General features: G+C 41.0%; 1 protein-coding gene across 1 annotated transcript in view; it reads left to right on the forward strand.

Annotated features, from left to right (window-relative positions):
- LOC119132924 (partitioning defective 3 homolog B-like) overlaps positions 1-19,995 on the forward strand; it is an 82,188-nt gene that overhangs the window by 18,005 nt on the left and 44,188 nt on the right. Inside the window, exons 5-14 of the mRNA XM_037268470.1 lie at positions 555-619; positions 3,805-3,891; positions 4,283-4,408; positions 5,279-5,760; positions 7,761-7,900; positions 7,996-8,124; positions 12,545-12,730; positions 15,595-15,759; positions 16,238-16,291; positions 19,635-19,734. Coding sequence (XP_037124365.1) covers positions 555-619; positions 3,805-3,891; positions 4,283-4,408; positions 5,279-5,760; positions 7,761-7,900; positions 7,996-8,124; positions 12,545-12,730; positions 15,595-15,759; positions 16,238-16,291; positions 19,635-19,734 — 1,534 coding nt within the window. The remainder of the gene's footprint in view (positions 1-554; positions 620-3,804; positions 3,892-4,282; positions 4,409-5,278; positions 5,761-7,760; positions 7,901-7,995; positions 8,125-12,544; positions 12,731-15,594; positions 15,760-16,237; positions 16,292-19,634; positions 19,735-19,995) is intronic.

Raw genomic sequence — 19,995 nt, forward strand, 5'->3', positions numbered from 1 at the left:
GTGGGCAGGTTGGTTATGATGGGGGTGTGTGCAGAGAGCTGGTGGGCGGGCACTTTTTATTTAGCCATTAGTGCTTGTGACAAACTGAAAGTGATGAGGCAGAAGGACCGAATTGTGCCCCTCTTGCCTTTAATGATTTGGGAACATTTTGACAGGGTGTCTCAAGGTCTTGCATCAGTGGCCGCTTCAGTTATCCTCAATTTATTTGCACATCTCACTCCTCGTCCATTTGATCCAGGCTTGTTGACTTTGGAGATGAACTTGACCAAGACCTAGATCCTTGCATGACACAGGTCAGTGATGCAGTGTGGGGGTGGGACCTCCTAGAAAGACGTAAACACAAAGGTAGAGAGGGAAGCATTGGTGGCGGAGCTCACAGACCGGCGGTCAACAATTTGCGAAGGTGATTGATGATGACAGTGCTCGTTTACTGCACTAATTGAGAGCAGATCGCTTTGTATTAACTGAGAAGATTGTAGAAATCTTTTTTGTCTATTTGGCTCGTTATGTTTTATTTGGCAGCCCTGACTAAATTTGTCCTTTTATCATTTCAGGAAATCAACCATGCGCTGAAGGGAGGTCCAAAATATCCGACCAAGATGAACCAGGTCTCATTTAGGTAAGATTGTACCCCTCTGTAAAACATTCGACCCATATAGATGAAAACAGATTAATGCTGCAAGACTGGACAAAGACTAGAAATGTTTTTTTAACAGACATTGCTAAGTTTCATTAACGTTTTTGCACCTTATTTTAATGCTGAGAAATTGCACAAACTGTTTTATTGTTTGTGTCATGAATTCTCACGGGAAGTTATCCATATCTGTTATGTCAACCAAATCAACATGTGACTGTCGCCAGCACAGTATGTTTGGAAAGAGGTCGAATTATTTAATTGCTCATACTGTAGCTCACAGGTGGCCTGGACATGAATTGGCTTAGGAGGCGGGGGGGATTTTTCACCATTTTACAGTACAGGGATATCTTGACAGCACCGTGACAGAGTAGAGGACCAGCTCGCACAGATAGTTTGCCATGGTAACAGATGGATGGCGGTGGAAGAAGCTGCATTTCAGCGAGATCCACTGACAAGTTCGTTAGGCACTCGGTCCCCGTTGATGTCGGGGAAGTCAACCACGAGTGGGAGCTCCATCTGTCTCACTCCTTGTTGCGCTTTTCATTCATCCTGCAGCACCCCGCTTCCCCCCTCTCGGTGAATGACTTTGTTTGTTTGTGTCGGTAAGAGGCTGAAATTGGTGAGCTGTTCTGCATATTAGCATGTTGCACTAACAAGCTGTGGCTTCAGCTGATGAGCTTGTTTACCATTTTATAAAGTATCTATGAATATAAAAATGTATGCATGCTGGTATGTGCAGTACTGGCCGACATCATTCATAAATAAGTGTGTGAGTGGGTACTGTCTGAATCTGCTTGTTTATTACTATATGTATATTTTAGTAGATTAAATATCTACTGTGAATGTAATGTGGTTACATAAAAACTGACATCTATTTCCAAAATTAATACTTATCTCCTGAATACAAGACTCAAACTAAGCAGTTTTGCGTGACAGATTGCAGATCAAAATTAAAACTCATTGAAACACATTGAAAAACAAAACTCAGATTCAAAAGTTTTATTCAAATCGTGTAGACTGTCCCGAAAAGATTTGCTGGCACAACCAGCTAGCTCGAAACAAGTTTGAGCTGCTTATTAGTGTAGCTCAATGCATTGCGGACTCGCTGATGAGTGAGTAATAAGCTTCACTTCTGACAAGTATCGTTCTCACTAAGGGAAGGAGGGTAGCAATTAACAGAAGATAAAGAAGCCTTGCTAATTGCTGAATTAAGTTAAGATATTTTGCCCCCACTGAAAATATTTCTAGACAGTTTGCTGCTATACACAAAGTGAATTTAAGAAATATAAACAGGTGATTGTATATTAAAAAAAAAAAGGAATACCAATCATTCATTTGTAATATTCTCATTGGGTAAAACAAACTAGGCTATGTTCACACTGCAGCTCGATTCTAATTTTTATTTATTTTTATTTATTTTTATTTATTTTTATCTAGCTATCTAGCTATCTAGCTATCTATCTGTAACTGTTTTGCTTGTCTGTGAATCTGCAACGTTGTTTGGAGTAACTTCAGGTTTGACTTTAATTTCATCCCACTTGAAACATGAAGCATTAAGTGAACATTTGTGCTAATAGTAGTAATTTAGATAAATAGACAGTTCAGTTATTACGTGATGCAATGGCGTGATGTCATCCTTAGGGACATCTCCACGAAATGCGATGAAAAAGCCTTGCCTCATTGCCCCAAAATACTGAACATATTTTCACCTCTTTCAGAATCACTCCTCCATTTTAGGGACTCAAATATTCACACACCAGACAAACCGAAGGCACATTCAATGTGTAATGTGAACGCTAACACAAAAAAATCTTATTTGACCGGATATGTGCGGGCAAGTCCTTCATCTCTTGCTTTCACTAGATGCTGGCAACATTGGTGAAGCATTTTAAATGTCCTACAATCAGGCTCCAGCAGGTTCTTGGGTGTTGACAAACTGATTGATTCCTCCACCAGCTGTCCAACTGTGATGAAGTAGTCCACACAGCCTAATGGGCATAAATAATAAATGTTTTTTTTAGTGCACGGGGAGTGTAGCTGGGAACACTATTTAATTCAGGTGTAACTCTGCTCTCCAGTCGTGTGTATGTTGATTCCTTGTATGTTCAATCACTTGCTTGTTTGTCACGGTTTAACAGAGTGACTATTCCGGTTAGTCTACAGGCTTGTAGAGATAGTGAAACAATGGATGCCTTTAAAAACACCCACTTTTAATGAGGAATAGGGCCACACACCCCTCCCCTCCATGTGTTGCTTGATGATGTCACGGAAGGAAGCGATCACAATTTCCCCATTGGGAATCATTGTACAGACTATGACTTAAAATGTCCAAAAGCAGCTCCAAAATTTACATGGACATCTTTACTTATGACTATCGAGATGGCTTCCTTCCGTGACGTAGTAGTTTGATGTTTCAAGTCAAGCAGACGCTGCCCAAGTACTGAAATTTTTTGATACAGTCTTATCCCATAAGTGCTAATGTTAGGCTCACGTTGCTGTTCCTCTAAAGCCAAATATAAATTCAATCCTGTTACTCGAATTTGCAGATTCACTGAGTCAATCTCCCTCCCAAGCAGTCTGTCTCCTTGCCTGAGTGGAGCGCAAGATGACATCGAGGTTGGATGGCTTGCTCGGACTGCTGTCGCGTTGCAAAAAATCCAAAACGTATCCGATCTAAAACGACACGTAAAAGCGACCCAGGTTGAACATAAAAAAATAAAATGTAATTGAGCAGTTCAGATTGTCATAAAATAATCAGATACAGGTCACGTATGGGCAAAAAAAGTGGTATCATCCTTGTTTCTGGGCTCTCAGTCACAGTTGATATCTAGCACAAGCTTATTACAGGGGCTCAATCTGGTTTCCTCTTGGCCTTGGTTATCTCACCTCTATTGTCCAGCAGCTTTGGGTGTTTAAGAAGCAGCTTGATAAGGAGTGAAGCAGCAACCAGAATCCCAGTCTTTCTCTCTTACACACATAAACACAGACACAGTTACCTGCAAGCTAATTTGTGTTATCTGTGTTTTCAGGGTGAAAATGTAAAGAAACTATTTAGCAGTCTGTACGTGTGTGTGTGTGTGTGTGTGTGTGTATATGCGCGTGTACTCGATTTGCTATTGAATATGTAAACACTGTACAGTATTTGTAAATGTGCATTTTTCTGGCAGCGCCCTCACGCGAACGGTCAACTTAATTGGAGATCATGGGCCCCTTGGTATTCAAGTCATACCGTATTGCTCCTCTCTCAGTGGAAGGTGAGTACTTTCACACAGACATGCACACACACGTAAATGCACCCGTAAATGCATTCCTGCAACTTGTAATCCACTCGAATATTGACTGGAAATCCATGAGATAATCAAATGCCGCCATGACATCATCTACTGGATGTATTCGCTAATGATGGGCAAATGAAGCTTCAAAATGATTCATGAACCCGTTGTTGTGTTTACTTAGACCTCTAGATGGCACTCTGTCCACCGAAGAGCTGAAAGCCCACCGACTTTCCATTTCTTAAAACCCTCACTTTAAACCAACATTGCCATCTAGAGAAGCCATACAACAACTGGTTCATGAAGCTTCATTTTCCCATCACTAGTATTCACGCTCCTTGAGTTGATATTTTCTCCTCTGTGTGTTGTACAGAATGCTGGGCCTCCACATTAAAAACATTGAAGAAAACAGTCGCACCAAGAACGAGAATATCTTTGAAGAGGACGAGTGTATCGTCCAAATCAATGGAATAAAGCTTCAGGATAAGTCCTTTGCAGAGTGAGTATTTTGTGACGGGATCAAGAAGTCTGTAAAACGTAGAAACTTAAAAGTGCTGGTTATATTGACACAACAAAGAAAGTCTATTTTATAATGGGACGAGATTTTCTTCAAGGTTTAACCCTTGCGACTTGAACAGAGATGTGGATTTTCCACGAGTGTCTGATTCTCAGTTCTCAGGTTTTCAGTCTATTCCCCATTATGTCCCTTTTCGCCACCGTGATGAACTTAAAAAAATCTATTTCATAGAAAAAAATGGAACTGGCCATTGGAAAACAACTCTGGGATTAAGTCTCAAGGATCTAATTAAGAGCTGAAACTGGAAAAGCCCATCCGCCATTGCTGTAGCCTGATACTTTCTTTACCTGTCACTCAGTTCGCCAGGAAAAAAAGCGCTATCTCGTAGTGTGCCTCTTTTTAATACGCTTCTGTCCAAGAGCACACACACCAACCTGGCCTGCCCTGGTTCTACTCTTCTTCCTCTTCTTTGTATCGCTCATTTTATGAGTGACAAACAAGCGAATGCTTGGTTCATGTCAGTGTTTAATTAGTGATGGGAAAATGAAGCTTCATGAACCAGTTGTTGTATTCTTTGGCTCCTCTAGATGCCAATGTTGGTTTAAAGTGAGGGTTTTAAGAAATGGCAAGCTTTCAGCTCTTCGGTGAACAGAGTGCCATCAAGAGGTCTAAGTAAACACAACAATGGGTTCATGAATCATCTCGAAGCTTCATTTGCCCATCATTAGCGTTTATCAGGGTTCCTTCAAGGTCACAAATATTTACAAAACATTTGCCAACAATTTTTGTGATTTTTCTTGTCGTAAGGAAATTTTGTAAAGATTACTCAACTCCATTTCTCTCTTTTTGTAGTTCACAGGAAGTGTTCCGCCAGTCCTTGTCCTCCCCTTCTATGCAACTGGAAGTTGTCTCCGTTGCCAACAAACTTCGCTACGAGAAGGGCCTGATCGGTCAACTGTTCAATGGCGACAGCAAAGACATAAAAGCAAAAAGCCCAGTGGTGACCCGTGCCAAAATTGATCTGCATCCTGTGCCCAGACAAGATTCCAAACCCAATGAAATCTTCAGGCGTCAAAATACAGGAACCAAAACCTCAGAGCCACCTCCGCTAAACCCAGTGGCAACCCCTGTGAACCCTATACTAGCAGATTCTCAGTCTGGCAAGTCCCAGTCGGAAAGGTCTTCTCCCATACCTCCAGTGCGGACAGCTCGCTCTTCACCTCCGAGGAGCCGCCGGCAGAGCCCTCCGGCCAATAAGAGCTCTGGTGTGCCTGGGACAGCCAGCCTTGCAAACAAGAAAGGTGGCAAGAGGATCAAAATTGACTTGAAGAAAGGTACGTTCTGCACATTTCGTCTACACGTTTTGCTATAAAGAAAAAAAAAAACTTTAAACCACTGCGGCCCACATACAACAAGCCCATTGAACATTTTTGCTTAGGAGTCCCGTCATATTTGTTGAATTAATTCATTTCTTAAGATATACTGATTAGTTGCTTATAATGGAATAAAACTATTAGTTGTTAAATGCAACATTCTCCTTGTCTCATCAGAGGTCACCGCAGTGACTTGCGTGATTTCTTTAGCACATTTGTTTGAAAGAATGTTTCCTATTTGTTTATTTCCCCCTCATTCCTGGCTTGGGATGAAATGGGCCTGGGCCCCATGCTGTGTGAAAGGCAGTATCATGTAAAATAAAAGTATTGATAGCTAAAGAAGTTTATTTTGAAATTTTTCACTTTTTTCATAAATTAAATTACTTTTCAAAATGTAGGACAATTAAAAAACATGGCATATTAATAATATTATTTAATAAAGTACCCATTTCATAAATTTTACTGACATATTTCAATTTTTAATTTTTTTATTAACCATCTACAAAAAAACGTGGTCCTTCCACCCCTTTTAAAATTCCAACTTAACTTTCTCGGAATGTGGGCGCAAGCCAGAGTACCCAGCGAAAAGCCACCAATAACGATGAGAACACAAACTCGACACAAGAAAGCTCAAGACGAAATTTAAACGCAGAGCCTGTACTGCCCATACTTGACTTGAAGCTATCAAAATGAAGTAGAAAGAATTGGGCCGCTGCTGTTGAAAGGTTTTTACTCCTTATTTATTTCACATATATCAATCTGTTGTTTGATTTTTGGCGAGCTGAGAATATGACGGGGTTCTTATGCTTTCTCGCTCAGCTACAGCCTTTTTTTTTTTTTCGTCTTTGTGATTGACAGGCAGCAGGGTTTAGATGCACTAATGTAGGGCAGGCAGAGGCTTAGAGCACATACAGATAGCATCGTGTGCTGCCTTCGTATGCCACTCTGGCTTTGCTCTTCCTACACACAATAACACACAGACGGCAAGCACGGCACATAGCGCTGATAGCTTTGGGTTTGCGGGGCTGTGAAAGGAGCCGCGTGGTGCAATACGCTCTCCGGGGTTAATGGCTCGTCCCTTTGTGTGGCCTCACACACATTCATTTGAAACCCCGGCTCTTGGTTTGGAGGAAACTCTGTGGAAATCCTGTTGCATCCCAGGGAGGGAAGCTGAGTAGAGTTATACCGCCCATATTCTTCTCTCTAAGCTCCCATCTTTTTTAACCGCGGCAAGGGCTGCTCACACGTGAAATTAAAAGGCAGACTCGGGCTAATCAAGTAAGAAGTGGACCGTTTCCTTCTTACTCAATGGTTGCAACTAGTCGATTCAGAGTTATTAAACGAGGAATCTTTGTTTAGTATAAAACTCTTGTGTGGCCAAAGTCTAATGTTTGGATGCACATTCTTTGACAGGTGCTGGTAGGTGTAGTGGTTTGCTGGTACTCTGGTTTCTTCCCACATTCCCAAAATAAGCAAATAGGTTATTTGAAGAGTTTGAATTGTTGAATTGTTGCACTGTGAGTGTCTAGTGACCAGTCCAAGGAGAAGCAGTGGTTCTTTCTTGAATTTAGCTTGCAATAGGCTCCACCTGCAACACCAATGTGAATATGTCATATAGAAAAGGCATGGATGAAGATCAGTAGGGCTGTCACAAACAAATCATTTTGGAATCAATTACCCAATTGAGTAATCCATCAATTATTTGGGGTCTTGCTATCTCCTGACAAACTGAGAAAAATAGGAACAGAAGACTGATCTCAAAAAATACATTCAGTGGCGTCTTGAATTTTGACACCAGTTTTCATCAGTCATTTATGCACAAATATTTGAGTATTAGATACGCTCACCACGACTGAGCAATGCAAAATAACATTTTACAAGTCTACGACAGAATGCTTGAAGAAAAAAAAAAAAAGATTATCAGACATGCAAAAGTCTATTCTGATGATTTCGTCCTGCAGGTGCAGATGGTCTGGGATTCACAGTGGTGACTCGGGACTCAGCTTCAAGTGGGCCAGGACCGATTCTGGTGAAGAATATACTGCAACGCGGTGCAGCAATCAAAGATGGCCGCCTGCAGCCTGGTGACCGCGTCCTTGAGGTAAGACAGCTGATGTATACAAAAATAAAAAAGCTGAAAATCATCATCAGACATCCAAAAACGTCAAAGCACCTTGAGTGAAAATCTACGTCTAGGTGAACGGAATGGACATGACTGGCCGGAGTCAAGAAGAACTCGTGGCCATGCTGCGCAGTACCAAACAGGGAGAAAATGTTTCTATGGTAGTCGCTCGACAGGAGGATGTCTTCATGCCCCGGGAATTGGTAAGGAAGTGCTCAACTTTACGATAATGTAGCCAGCTCAGTTTCTCGTTTCATCTGCATCGCTAGCTTAGTTGTCTCTCCCGATAATCGTTACTTTTGTCCCCTCTTTACTGTGCCCTCCCATCCCTACCCTCTTTTAACATCTTTTTTTTTTTTTACCATTTCCTGCACATTGTCATTTTGCCCCATCCCCACTCAAAGGATCAAATGTCCCTATGGTTATCAACACACGCATGGATGGGCACGCAAACATACGCAGAGCACGTTCCAGCTTTCCTGTCCCGCTACGCTTTGTTGACACAGCCGTGCCAGAGGAAGTCGCACACAAGCCACAGCGGTCCCATAGGAAGTGTGTGAACACAGCCGCGCATGTTGGCACACAACGGGTGGTGACAGAGCCCTTACCTGTTCAGGCTGAAGGGTTCAGAGGTCACCATTTTGACATTGTCCTCCTTGTGGGCAATAATAATAAACTGGGACCTTTGTTCTCTATCCATTGTATTTCACACTTTTTTTTCTGAACACTTAATATCCAATATAATCTAAAACGACTTTAACAACAATGTACACATAATACTTGAAGTATTATATAGAATACTTAATACTTACTCCAGTTGAAGGAAAAAAAATATATATATACATTTAAAAAAAAAAAAGTATATATATAACTAAAAAAAAGTATATATAATAATATTATATATATGTATATATACACATTAAAAAAAAAAAATTATATATATATATATATATATATATATATATAAATAATAGTTTTCATGCCAAAACTGGATTATGATGATACAGAGTTTTCCTGTCTTTAACTTGAGTTTTGTCATTGCATTTATATATATATATATGGTGTACATTATATATATATATATATATATATATATATATATATATATATATATATATATATATATATATATATAATGTACACCATCCCCATTTCACAAGATTTACCGCTTGTTTAAATAACAGCAGGCTTAATGTCCATCACTGCAAAAAAGAACACTTGCTGATTCAGCAGTTAAGGATCAGGTCATCTGGCTAAAAGGGTTCCATTGCTCAGTTCATCACACCGGTGCCAAACTACCTTGTGATTTATATTCTTTGCTCCAGCTTCCATATAGTTGCCTTTACCTTCTGTGTACAAGTCGACTTGACACGGAGAGCGAGCTGAGCTTCTGATTGATTAGTTTTAATAGTGACTATTGATGTTTCGTGAGCAGCACGTCACACAGCGAAAGCGCTCAACTGAGCTGCAAGGCGATTTGGTCCATTTTCAATCAAGCCTGTGAGTTTTCCTTATTTGGATACCAATGGACAGCAAATTTTTCTTCTCCGGTGCTCGAGAACACTTTTTCTATAATGAAAACAAAGATAGGTTCTAATTGCCCCTGAATTTCTGTCCACATATCTGCTGGAGATTAAATAGATCGCAAATATTTCTTCTCCTGTGCTCGAGAACACTTTTTCTGCAATGAAAACAAAGATAAGTTCTAATTGCCCCTAAATTTCTGTCCACATTTCTGCTGGAGATAAATGAGATATTTTGTAATGAAGTGAGTGGAATCAAAGTGTCTGTGTGCATGCATGCCATGCGAGTTTTTTTTTTCTTCTTCTCATACAAAAGACAGGATAGAGGGGTCACTCTGCACATGGTTGAACCCCAGCCTGCAAGGCCAGATCAGTGTGCAGGAAAAGAGTTCGCCAAGCAGAAATTGACTTTGCGGCGCCGGGTCTTTTCCATTTTGTCACCCAAAGACACCACTTCACCTCCGCCCACCACGAACACTGACATCATTCTTTTCAATCACTAATTTAGCTTTCCCCGCTTCTCATTGTGTGGCAAAGGTGTAAAGCGCCATCCAAGCAGACATTAAGGCGATTAATTGGGAGCTCCGCCGCCACTGTGGCACACTGCAAGATCTCATCTTAATTGAATGTCGCTCTCATCACTAATCCCGAAGCTTTGAAGCTTCCCCTAGCCCACCACCACCCCCGTCTAGAAATCCTCCATGACAAAAGCCTCTGTATGTAATCACTGTGTATCATTCACTCCACACCCCCCACCCAGAAGAGAGAAAAAGCTCTTTTTTCGGTCATTTGGGTGTTGAAGGGGGTGGTCTGTCTCCTGGCTGCAAACTTGTTTAAAAGCTACTGCTGTAGGCCATTAGTGGAGGGAGCAGGGGTCGCAGAACGGAGCCACGAGGTCTCAGCCACCCCAGGGACGCAATGTGCCCTCAAGCAAAGGGCATTAGGGGGATATCAAATTGAGCCTCAGGTACCACATCAGCAGTAAGATTCAACAAATAAACAGTTTCTTTGGTTTGGTGCCTGTTGCCATTCCATTTCCGTCTTTCTCTGATTGGGCCATATTTAGCTGACGAGTGCCACTGGATTACAGAGGGATTCAAAATCTCACAGGATAACACCCGAGTCGTCTTTCACAGTTTACGCAGGAAGTTGTGAGTCGGCCTTGTAGTTTAGCTGCTTTTGACAGAGCCTCACATGCTTTGTTGATAAAAATAAGCCTGTACTGAAATCCCGGTATTAAATTGGAGTGAAATAGTTGAGTGACTTTTTTAAAGGCTTTCTTTTTATGTATCGCTGTGGAAAACATTCAGCAAAAATGACTTGCGACTAGTTTTTTTTTTTTTTTTTTGTACAGAAGACATGTCCATCTGCATTAGAGGAAAATTGAGCATCCGGAATTGAATGGGGTACTCTTAATGTCTTGCACGTATGTATTTATTACATACCAACTGCCTGCGCTATCTTTAGCAACAAATTTGTCGAGATACCCTTGCCAGGTGTATTTATTTGACATTTTTCCAATTATGTATCAATGGTATCCTGAAATAAAATAGCCCCAACATGCATTTTTATCTGACCTTAAAACACTTGCCAGGTGTCGGTCAAAATACACCAAGATAAAGAATATCAGCAGATAAGACAAACGAAAGAAAGCTTTCCTTTCTCTTGAAAATGAGCAAACATTAACACCGCCTCTTCTACTTGGATATTGATGACGAGAGCGCCTTTTGTTACTATGACTACAAGCGTGGTGGGAGAAGGTTGAACATGGCTCGTGGCTTTATACTTGTGAAACTGAAGCCTAGCATTTGTAAAGAAAACAACTGAACCGTTGCAAAGACCGTTAAATCATTTTCACTGGTGGAGTCAGTACCGTATTTTCCGCACTATAAGGCGCACCTAAAAACCTCCAATTTTCTCAAAAGCCGACAGTGCGCCTTATAATCCGGTGCGCCTTATATATCGACCAATATTGAGCCACTACGGCAGGCGTGTCCAAATATATGGACTAAGTTTTAAAATGGGCCATTCATTGAAGGTGCGCCTTATAATCCGGTGCGCCTTATCGTGCGGAAAATACCGTACTCCAAACACCGCACAACACAAATCTGTGCATTGGTCTGTGCATGTCGCATATCCACGGGCACATCACAAATAAGAGAGATTTATTACTTTTATTAGTTACTTTGCTTTTACTGATGACCTCCATGCCGCTGATACATTCATGGAACGAAAAGGCTTGTCAATTAGAGCAGTATTTGCAGCCACTTGACATCACATTGTGCACTTTAAGTGGCACTCTTGAGTTCAGTAGGAGGCTGTGAGGAGGCTCTATCAGAACTTGCTACATACATATTTTATTATATATATTATATGGGTATAGTGTGGTGCCTCTTGTCCCTGAGTGATGCAACCCAGTGCTTTTTGCTTACATTCCATTTTCTTCCCTTTTCACCTCATCTCACCGTTGGCTGCCGTTGCCGTCTTCACGGTCATTTTCTTAACATTGTATAGAAGCAAGAGAGGGAGAAAGTAGAGCCTTGGGACAAAGAGGGTGAGAAAAGGGAGGGATTGAGAGATTAAATGTAAAGAATCAGCACTGAGCGACAGAAGCGTGTATACCTCAGGGATGGCTTATCACTTTTAAATGCTCCTCTGTGCCTCCTCCAGTAGGAGAAAGTAAGAAAAGGTTATTATGTTTTCTTTAAAGCTGGCTCGCTTTCCATCTGCAGCTTTCATTTCAAAACGGAATAACCTCTCGACACTACTGTATTATTTTTTCACTCCCCACCTTCATCTATTTTTTCACTACAAAACACCTGCTTCTCTACTCAACTTCTGGTCCATGTTATTTTTATTCATGTATTTATTTAAAAGAGGATTACCTTCAGCCTGTACTACCTCTCAATCCCAATATGGGAGTTTTGAGTAGAACCAATAGTGTCAGAACTTAAGATCAGTTAGTCCATTTGATTTGAAGCTCAAGATTCAGCAATCATACACAGCCGTAGTTATTAAAAGTGGGCAAGGAGGCTTTTAATCTTTCTAAATGTCATTCATACACTGGGGCTTCCATCGCCCATCTTTCTTTGTCTTTTAGAAAGATGAAGATCCTGGAAGTCTTTTATTGGAGGACGGCAGGGAGCAGCTCATGTATGAAATCCCACTCAATGAGACGGGTTCTGCCGGCCTCGGAGTGAGCTTGAAGGGCAACAAGTCTCGAGAGACTGGCGAGGACTTGGGCATTTTCATCAAGTCCATCATCCATGGAGGGGCTGCCTACAAGGTACGTCAGTTTTTATTGATCTATTAAAAAAAATGGCAATAAGTTGGTCTTTTTCCCTTTGTTTTAATGCATAGCATTACAAGTAAAATCTGTATTACTGTATTGCCCGTCTTACCACGATACACGATGGTCGCTGTAGAAGTTTGTCACTTTTAACTTGGTTTTATAGACCAGATTGAATTTATATCTGGTCATATGTTTTACACTACTGCTGTGACTCATAAATTCAAGATGGCGTTTTGAATAAATCAATTAATAGGAAACAAAACAAATATAAGGAGTCATCTTGAAATGGACTCCTGTTCATTTGTCCTACCATTACTCTTGTCATTGTTCATGTCTGGCTTTTGCCATTTTCTCTTTTCCTGTTGTATGCTCCTTTGCCAGCCTGGCCGTTTCTTTGTCTTTCTTCCTGTCTTTCACCAACACCACAACTCCTCCATTGCAGGGCATCTCTTGTGTAGACCCTTGACCCCCCCCTTGACCTCAAGTGGCTTTGTTTCATCAACTCTGCAACCATCTTATCTTGATCACTCCTCACCCACTTCTAGTTGTGAGTCAAAAAAAAAACAAAAAAACACCCATGTCAGCACTTTGGAGATACAATTTCTTTTTTTCCTCATCTCAACTTCTAGTACCGCTCTTTGCTGATCTCAGAGCTGTAGTACCCGATGAGGAAGCACACAGAAAGGAGTCTGATTTGGGATCGGGAAAGCTAGACAGGATCTTTGCTTCCTAAAGCAGTCTCAGAAGTAGTTTGCAGATTGCATTCAGACAGAATGGGACAATAAGATACATGCAAAGCAGGTTTCTGGGACGACATCACACAAAAGGGAAAGAAAGCACGGAAGAAGGGGAGACAGTAGTGAGGGAATGGAGAAATAAGCGACAACTGAAAAGATGGGAAAGATTTAAAAGAAGAACAAAGAGGGACAAAATCATGAAATGTGGAAACACTCATTGGGGTCACAATAGACGGGGGATTGCACGTTTGAGCGTGTCGCTTCCTCACGACTGATGCATGGTAATGAAAAGCAGCACAGGGTCCCGATGAGACTTCACGGCAGCAGGCTGGGGCGGAGGAGGGGACGTTAGGTTCCGCTGAGAAATGTCATGCAAACCGTCACTCGGAGAGGGGAGGAGATGAAAAAGGACTCATGGTGAGAACTAACCTATTTCCCTGAAACACATTTGAAAAAGTTTTTCCCCTTTTTCTGATCTGCATCACTTTAAAGACTACTTTTAAGAGAATTCAAGAAAATTTAGGCTCCTTTTGCGTCCGTCTGACAAGTGACAAATATTCGTAATGACGTTTAATGGATACATGAAGCGATGCCCAAATTGCAGGCAAATAATTCCATGTGTCAACATTGAGCTGTGAGAAATCAAGGTAACCTCCATATTGCTTTAGTGCAATATCTTCAATTATTTTATTTAATAACATCAAGAATAATCACTTAGATTCATATCGCGGCTGTCAAGGGACCGGAGTACATTTGCATTCATGCTCATAATTGACACATTTAATTATTTTCCCCCTCTTTTCCTCTGCACAATTCTGCAGGGTTTATGTCAAGACTGGCAAAAACATGGATACAACTTTCTTTTTTTAGTCTTTGAAAATGTGACTGCATGTAAAGCAGGCCAAGACAGAAATGACAGGTTGAAATGAACGGTTAAAATGGCCATTTCTATTTAAACCATATTTAATTTTCTAGGCTTTGACTGCACCATATTTTTCAGATTTTAAATGACAATTTTTTTCATGGTTTATCTGGTCCTGTGACTTATACTCAGGTGTGTCTTAGATATTACAAAATTAGAGCTCTGACTGGCATGCAAAATCCCCATACCCTAATCCTTTTGACTTTCTTTTAGCGGTTGGCGAATACTTCAAAAGTATTTACCAACCACCACCACCACCACCGAAAAGTAATAGTCATGCAATGTGGGCGTGAGTATGAGCTCAACTGTTCTAGGTCTCTGTTATGTTGAAATAAATTTCCCACATAAATGTGACCTACACTTTGGAGCGACTTGTAGTTTCATAAAATACTGGGTGTTTTTTTTAACGTTTTTATTTGTGTTGTTTTTGCAGATGTGTATATCACCAACCTGTTTAAATGATGTCAAGCACTTATTGACAGAATATTTCCAATCTGTGAATTTATTTTTGCATTCTTATTGGCACATAGCTCACATATCAGATTTGTATTCATATTTCAAAGTGGCCTTATTGCTATCAAAATATGTTCTCTTTATCCTGCAATGAAGCTGTTTCACTTCAGAGCAAAAAAACAAATTGTCTCTTATTGAACCACGTTGTGTAAATCCATGTTGAATATATCATTCTGGCCTTTTTTGTTGTTCATGCTATTCATGTGTGGCATCTACCTTTGACATCAGTCCAGACGGTGCTTGATTAATGAAGTGGGTTCAAAGGTCAACCCCGGCCCTAATGGACCATTCATAACATCACAGTCGTTGTGTGTTCTCATCTTTATTGTCTTTTTATTCATTTTTCTCTGCGCCAAGTCTTTCTTTTGGCACGTTTCAGATATCTTATACCTTGGTTTCTCTTGCTCGCCTTCTCCACGGCACCGCCTTGTATTGGCTCTTCGCAAGTGGCTGCTTTGTAAAACACTTAAACATGATCTAGTGCCCACGGAGGCTATTCCATTAGCCTTGCTATATATTTATCACGGCGCTCTGGCTCTCATGAGATTACTAACTCTACAATTATCTCGCCTTAGCTTTTAGAAAGCCTCTCCCTTTTATTTTTATTCCGCACCTTGTGTGTTTTTCATGTTGTTATTAATGTCAGCTCGGCTGTTTAACATCAGCACCAACACTTTTTGTCACAGGATGGCCGGCTGAGAGTAAATGACCAGCTGATAGCAGTCAATGGCGAAGCCTTGCTTGGACGGTCCAACAATGCCGCAATGGAGACATTGAGGCGCTCCATGTCGTCAGAGGGCAACACCAGGGGCACCATCCAGCTCGTGGTGCTGCGAGCATCCAAAGTGGAGGTAATGCTACATTGTGTTGATGATTGCATGATTAGCTTAAGTGCAACAACAACAACAAAATTAACATTCCCTTTTTTTTTTTTCCCCCCCTCTTTGATTTTTTTTTTTTTTTTGTGGGCCCTATTTCTCAATCAAGCATGTAGTTGTATTTACCTAAAATGCAAACTAAAAGAACATTCCGGGACCGGGTTCAATATCCTGTAAATATGTTCAATAATCATTATATTCAAACAATAAATATAAGCACTGCCTCATAATGAGTTCATAGCTTGGGTTTACAATATGTTTCCACACTTGCAGGACTTGTTTTTTTGCTCACTGTTTATAGTGTGTGTCCCGGTAAAAATATATTTCAGGGCACATAACCACTACACCCCAAAACTCACTTAGAAGCACCCCTGAGAATTTTTTTTTTCCTCAGCATTTAGATAGAAGTTCTCAATCTACCCCTCTGCATATTTTGTTCTTTTTCCTGTAGGGGCAGTCCAATGCCATAAATGCTGCCACCTCTCATCAATCTTCCGACAATCAGGTACAAGCGGCCGGCACGAGCCAGCCACCTCAGCGCTCTTTCTCCCTCCTACCGACACCGTGGAGACGAGCGTCTGAGCCCCTACCTCACATCCCCCGGCAGTATTCCGCACACAGAGCAGGGGGGACACACAGCTCCCACGGCTTGCACCATAGGGAGAGACGCAGTTGTTACGCATTTGGTCTCGCACACGCTAACGTTGAATACCGAGAGGAGGCCAGCGGCTACGGGCTCGAGTTTGCGTCTCATGGCCTCGCGCCGAGAAGCTTTACGAGAACTACGGAAGAAATGAGGAACGTGGAATACAGCCGCACACAAGGAGACACACACGTGCAACCAGAAATTGACACATACGCTTATAGTGCCCCTCACGGTCACACTCATAGCAGCTTGAATGCGTACACAGAAGACATCAGGGCAATGGCAGGCCAGATGTATGGTGACCCGCCCATGCATAGCAGTGAAACAAGCACTCAGAGATACAAAGAGACACACTTGCATTATTATGCACACAACCACACGCGACACGGTCACCTGTGGCTCTCTGGTGGACTCTGATGACTGTGCGTACGTGTAGCTTGCGTAAATATTTCTTGACTTTGTATTCAACACCTCTCCTGTCCACTTGTTTGAATACCGTATTTTCCGCACTATAAGGCGCACCGGATTATAAGGCGCACCTTCAATGAATGGCCCATTTTAAAACTTTGTCCATATATAAGGCGCACCGGATTATAAGGCGCATAAAATAAATAACTCAACCTTGCTCAAACGTTAATGCAATCACGAACACTCGAAATAGTGAAAACAATAACAATAGATCAATAACTCAATGTTTCTCAAACGTTAATATCACACAACACACACAATAAACACGTAAAGCTTACTTTAATAAATTAGTCCTCATCCACAAATCCATATTGGTCCATATATAAGGCGCACCGGATTATAAGGCGCACTGTTGGCTTTTGAGAAAATTGGAGGTTTTTAGGTGCGCCTTATAGTGCGGAAAATACGGTACATGGAAATGATCTTTGCTGGTAATTTTCCTCATCACCTCTCACATCACTCTAGTCTGTAGCCTGTAGCCTTTTCTCTTCATTTTTGCCTGGAATGAAAATCAAGCCTTCTGTTGATCTCTGTATTGCTACAGCACAATGCACTCTGATTTTCATTTCACCTGCCTGACTTTCCTCTTTTAATAAAGGTAATCCAAAGCCTCCTGCATGCTGCTTTATGTTTCCCTGGGTTTTCAACCGTAGTTTCTCCATTTGCACTCTTTGCTTATTAAAAGCTATTCTGTTCTGTCTGCCTGCCTGCCTGCCTGCTTTTTTTTTTTGCCTTTGCATTATTCCCTTTGGTATGCACACTCGTAACAATTAGAGCCTGATTTATCAAGCTCCACAATAGTGGGTGCTAAATTGCATGTTCAATTTAACAGACTGTGGGAATCGCTGGTGGGCATGTTGCCCGCGATCTACCGCCCTGTTTAAGTGAAGTTTTTGCATTCTGGGTAGTGCTGATGATTTTCACCATGGAAAATTAATTGCCCGTACGAGTTGAAGTTTGATCTGTGATCTCTAGCTAACCCTGGATATTTTGCAAGCTCATTTTTATATGCTATATTTGCATCTACTATTTTCCACATTTATTTAGAACCACACAAAATTGATTGCTGAGCTATTTTGCCTGTTTCCCCGGTTGACACACCCGGACAGATTACCTTTTTAGCTAAATCAAATTTTTAACCCTTCAGACGAATCTTTAGACACCCAGACTCATCGTAAAAAAAAAAAGGGAAATGAGGCACATTGATGCCATAAAACATCTATTAAAAGTCAGTAATAATAAATAAATAAATAAATACATAAATAAATAGATAAATAAATAAGTCAATCAATAAATAAATAAATTTAATTTAAAAAAATATTTATTTCAGTCTTGTTTGTCATATCGCAAAAGCCTAGCATTTGAACATGGGTGTGTAAACTTATATCCACATTAAGCCTCCAGAAGCCTATTGTATGTATACATGCGGCTGGAGGTTGCAGCCAGCCTAATAGACGGCTCCCCTCCTGTTTACGTATCATGGTGGGATTCAGACACACTTTGAAGGGTGAGCCGTCTGCTTTGCCTCCGGCTGTCTGTTTGCGGGGCGCGAGAAGGCGATGATTAAGGTGTCAGTGGTACTGTCACAAATTTTCCACCTATCTGAAAAGTGATTGACAGCAGATACAGTAGTTAATAATGATACCCTTGGGACTCTTGTGATAGGCAAACCTTTCATTATTATATGGCTTGTTCTATACTGTTTGTGACAGCTGCACATCTATTTGTCCGGGAGAAGTTTATTTAATCCTCCATCAATCCCCCTATCTCCATCTTCAGAAGGTGGGAGGTTTCTTTGTTGTGGTGGTGGTGTGTGTCAGTCAGTCCGTGGGAAAAATAATCTTAATTGCTTTATGTTGTGTTGAGCGGGGACCAGCAGGAATTAGGACCTTGGCAGAGATGCTTATTATCGGTCTTTGAATTAAGTGCAGGTACATGTTTATTATCTCCACCAAAGAGTGGAGGTGCTCCACACCCATTGGTTGTTTGTCACAATGGACCCGTGTACATTTTTTAGAATACTCTAACTGGATTTTAATGATGGGTAGGTTTAGTTGACAGTATTGATGACATGAAATGCAGCACATTGGTAAACATTTAAGTGTGTCTCATCTGATTTGTTGTGTTTTGTTTTTAGCATTTATTTATGAACATAATCCTTCAAAGTATCTTCTTATCAAAGTTGTCGGGCAAAGAGCTCCTTCCAATTTTCTATGGAGCCTCCCCGTGAACATTTGTGTGCTTTCTGAATAAAAGTTATAAATATATTCCAAAATTTCAGGGTTACCTAAATATACGTAGACGTGCTCCAAATCTTCTTGTCCATGAAAAAACTTTGCTCCCTGCTCGCTAAATCACAATTGACAGGCAGTGTGAAAGTAATAATTCAAATTATGGCGAATATCACCAACTACGTTTCTAAATGCAAGTTTGGGTACCAGAAATAAATGTGAACTTCCAAAATTTCTCCCTAGCATCAAATGTGTTCCCTGATTCACATTATTTACATATATTCAGTCATCATCTGAAATGCAATCAACAGAAGGAATAAACAGCACTCGTCTAATCCTACTGGGTAATAAAATGAGTAACTTTAATCTTGTGATGTTTTAGTCAACATCATACATTTTTTATAAGTCACATTTGGTTTGCACGCTGCACATATTTTTGGATATGAGTCTTTAATATCCATGTTTGTCAGCTTTTGTTATCTTCTTTGTACTTTGTTTTTCAGGAGCCTCAGCGTCAGCGTACCTACCAGGGGGCTTCTCGACCCTCAGAGCTCGACGGCAGCAGTCTCACTGACAAGTATTCGTATGGCGGCGCCGGCAGTGGTGAGTGTACGCTTGACTCTCCATCTGAACTGTCACAACACTTAGGGGTTGTGTACTTCCGTTATCTGTGTGCACAGCATGTGTTTGTGGTGTCTTTTGACAGACAGTTTGTTTGTTTGTTTGTTTGTTTGTTTGTTTGTTTTTTTAACGCCACTTGAGCAGCCATTCAAGCGTTTTTATGCTCCACATTAGGAATCGCCAACCATTCATTTTTCAGTCTCGCTTATCCAGATCAGGGTCACAAGAGACTGGGTAGACCCT

The sequence above is a fragment of the Syngnathus acus genome, chromosome 2, assembly GCF_901709675.1.
Source record: "Syngnathus acus chromosome 2, fSynAcu1.2, whole genome shotgun sequence".
Taxonomy (NCBI): Eukaryota; Metazoa; Chordata; class Actinopteri; order Syngnathiformes; family Syngnathidae; genus Syngnathus; species Syngnathus acus.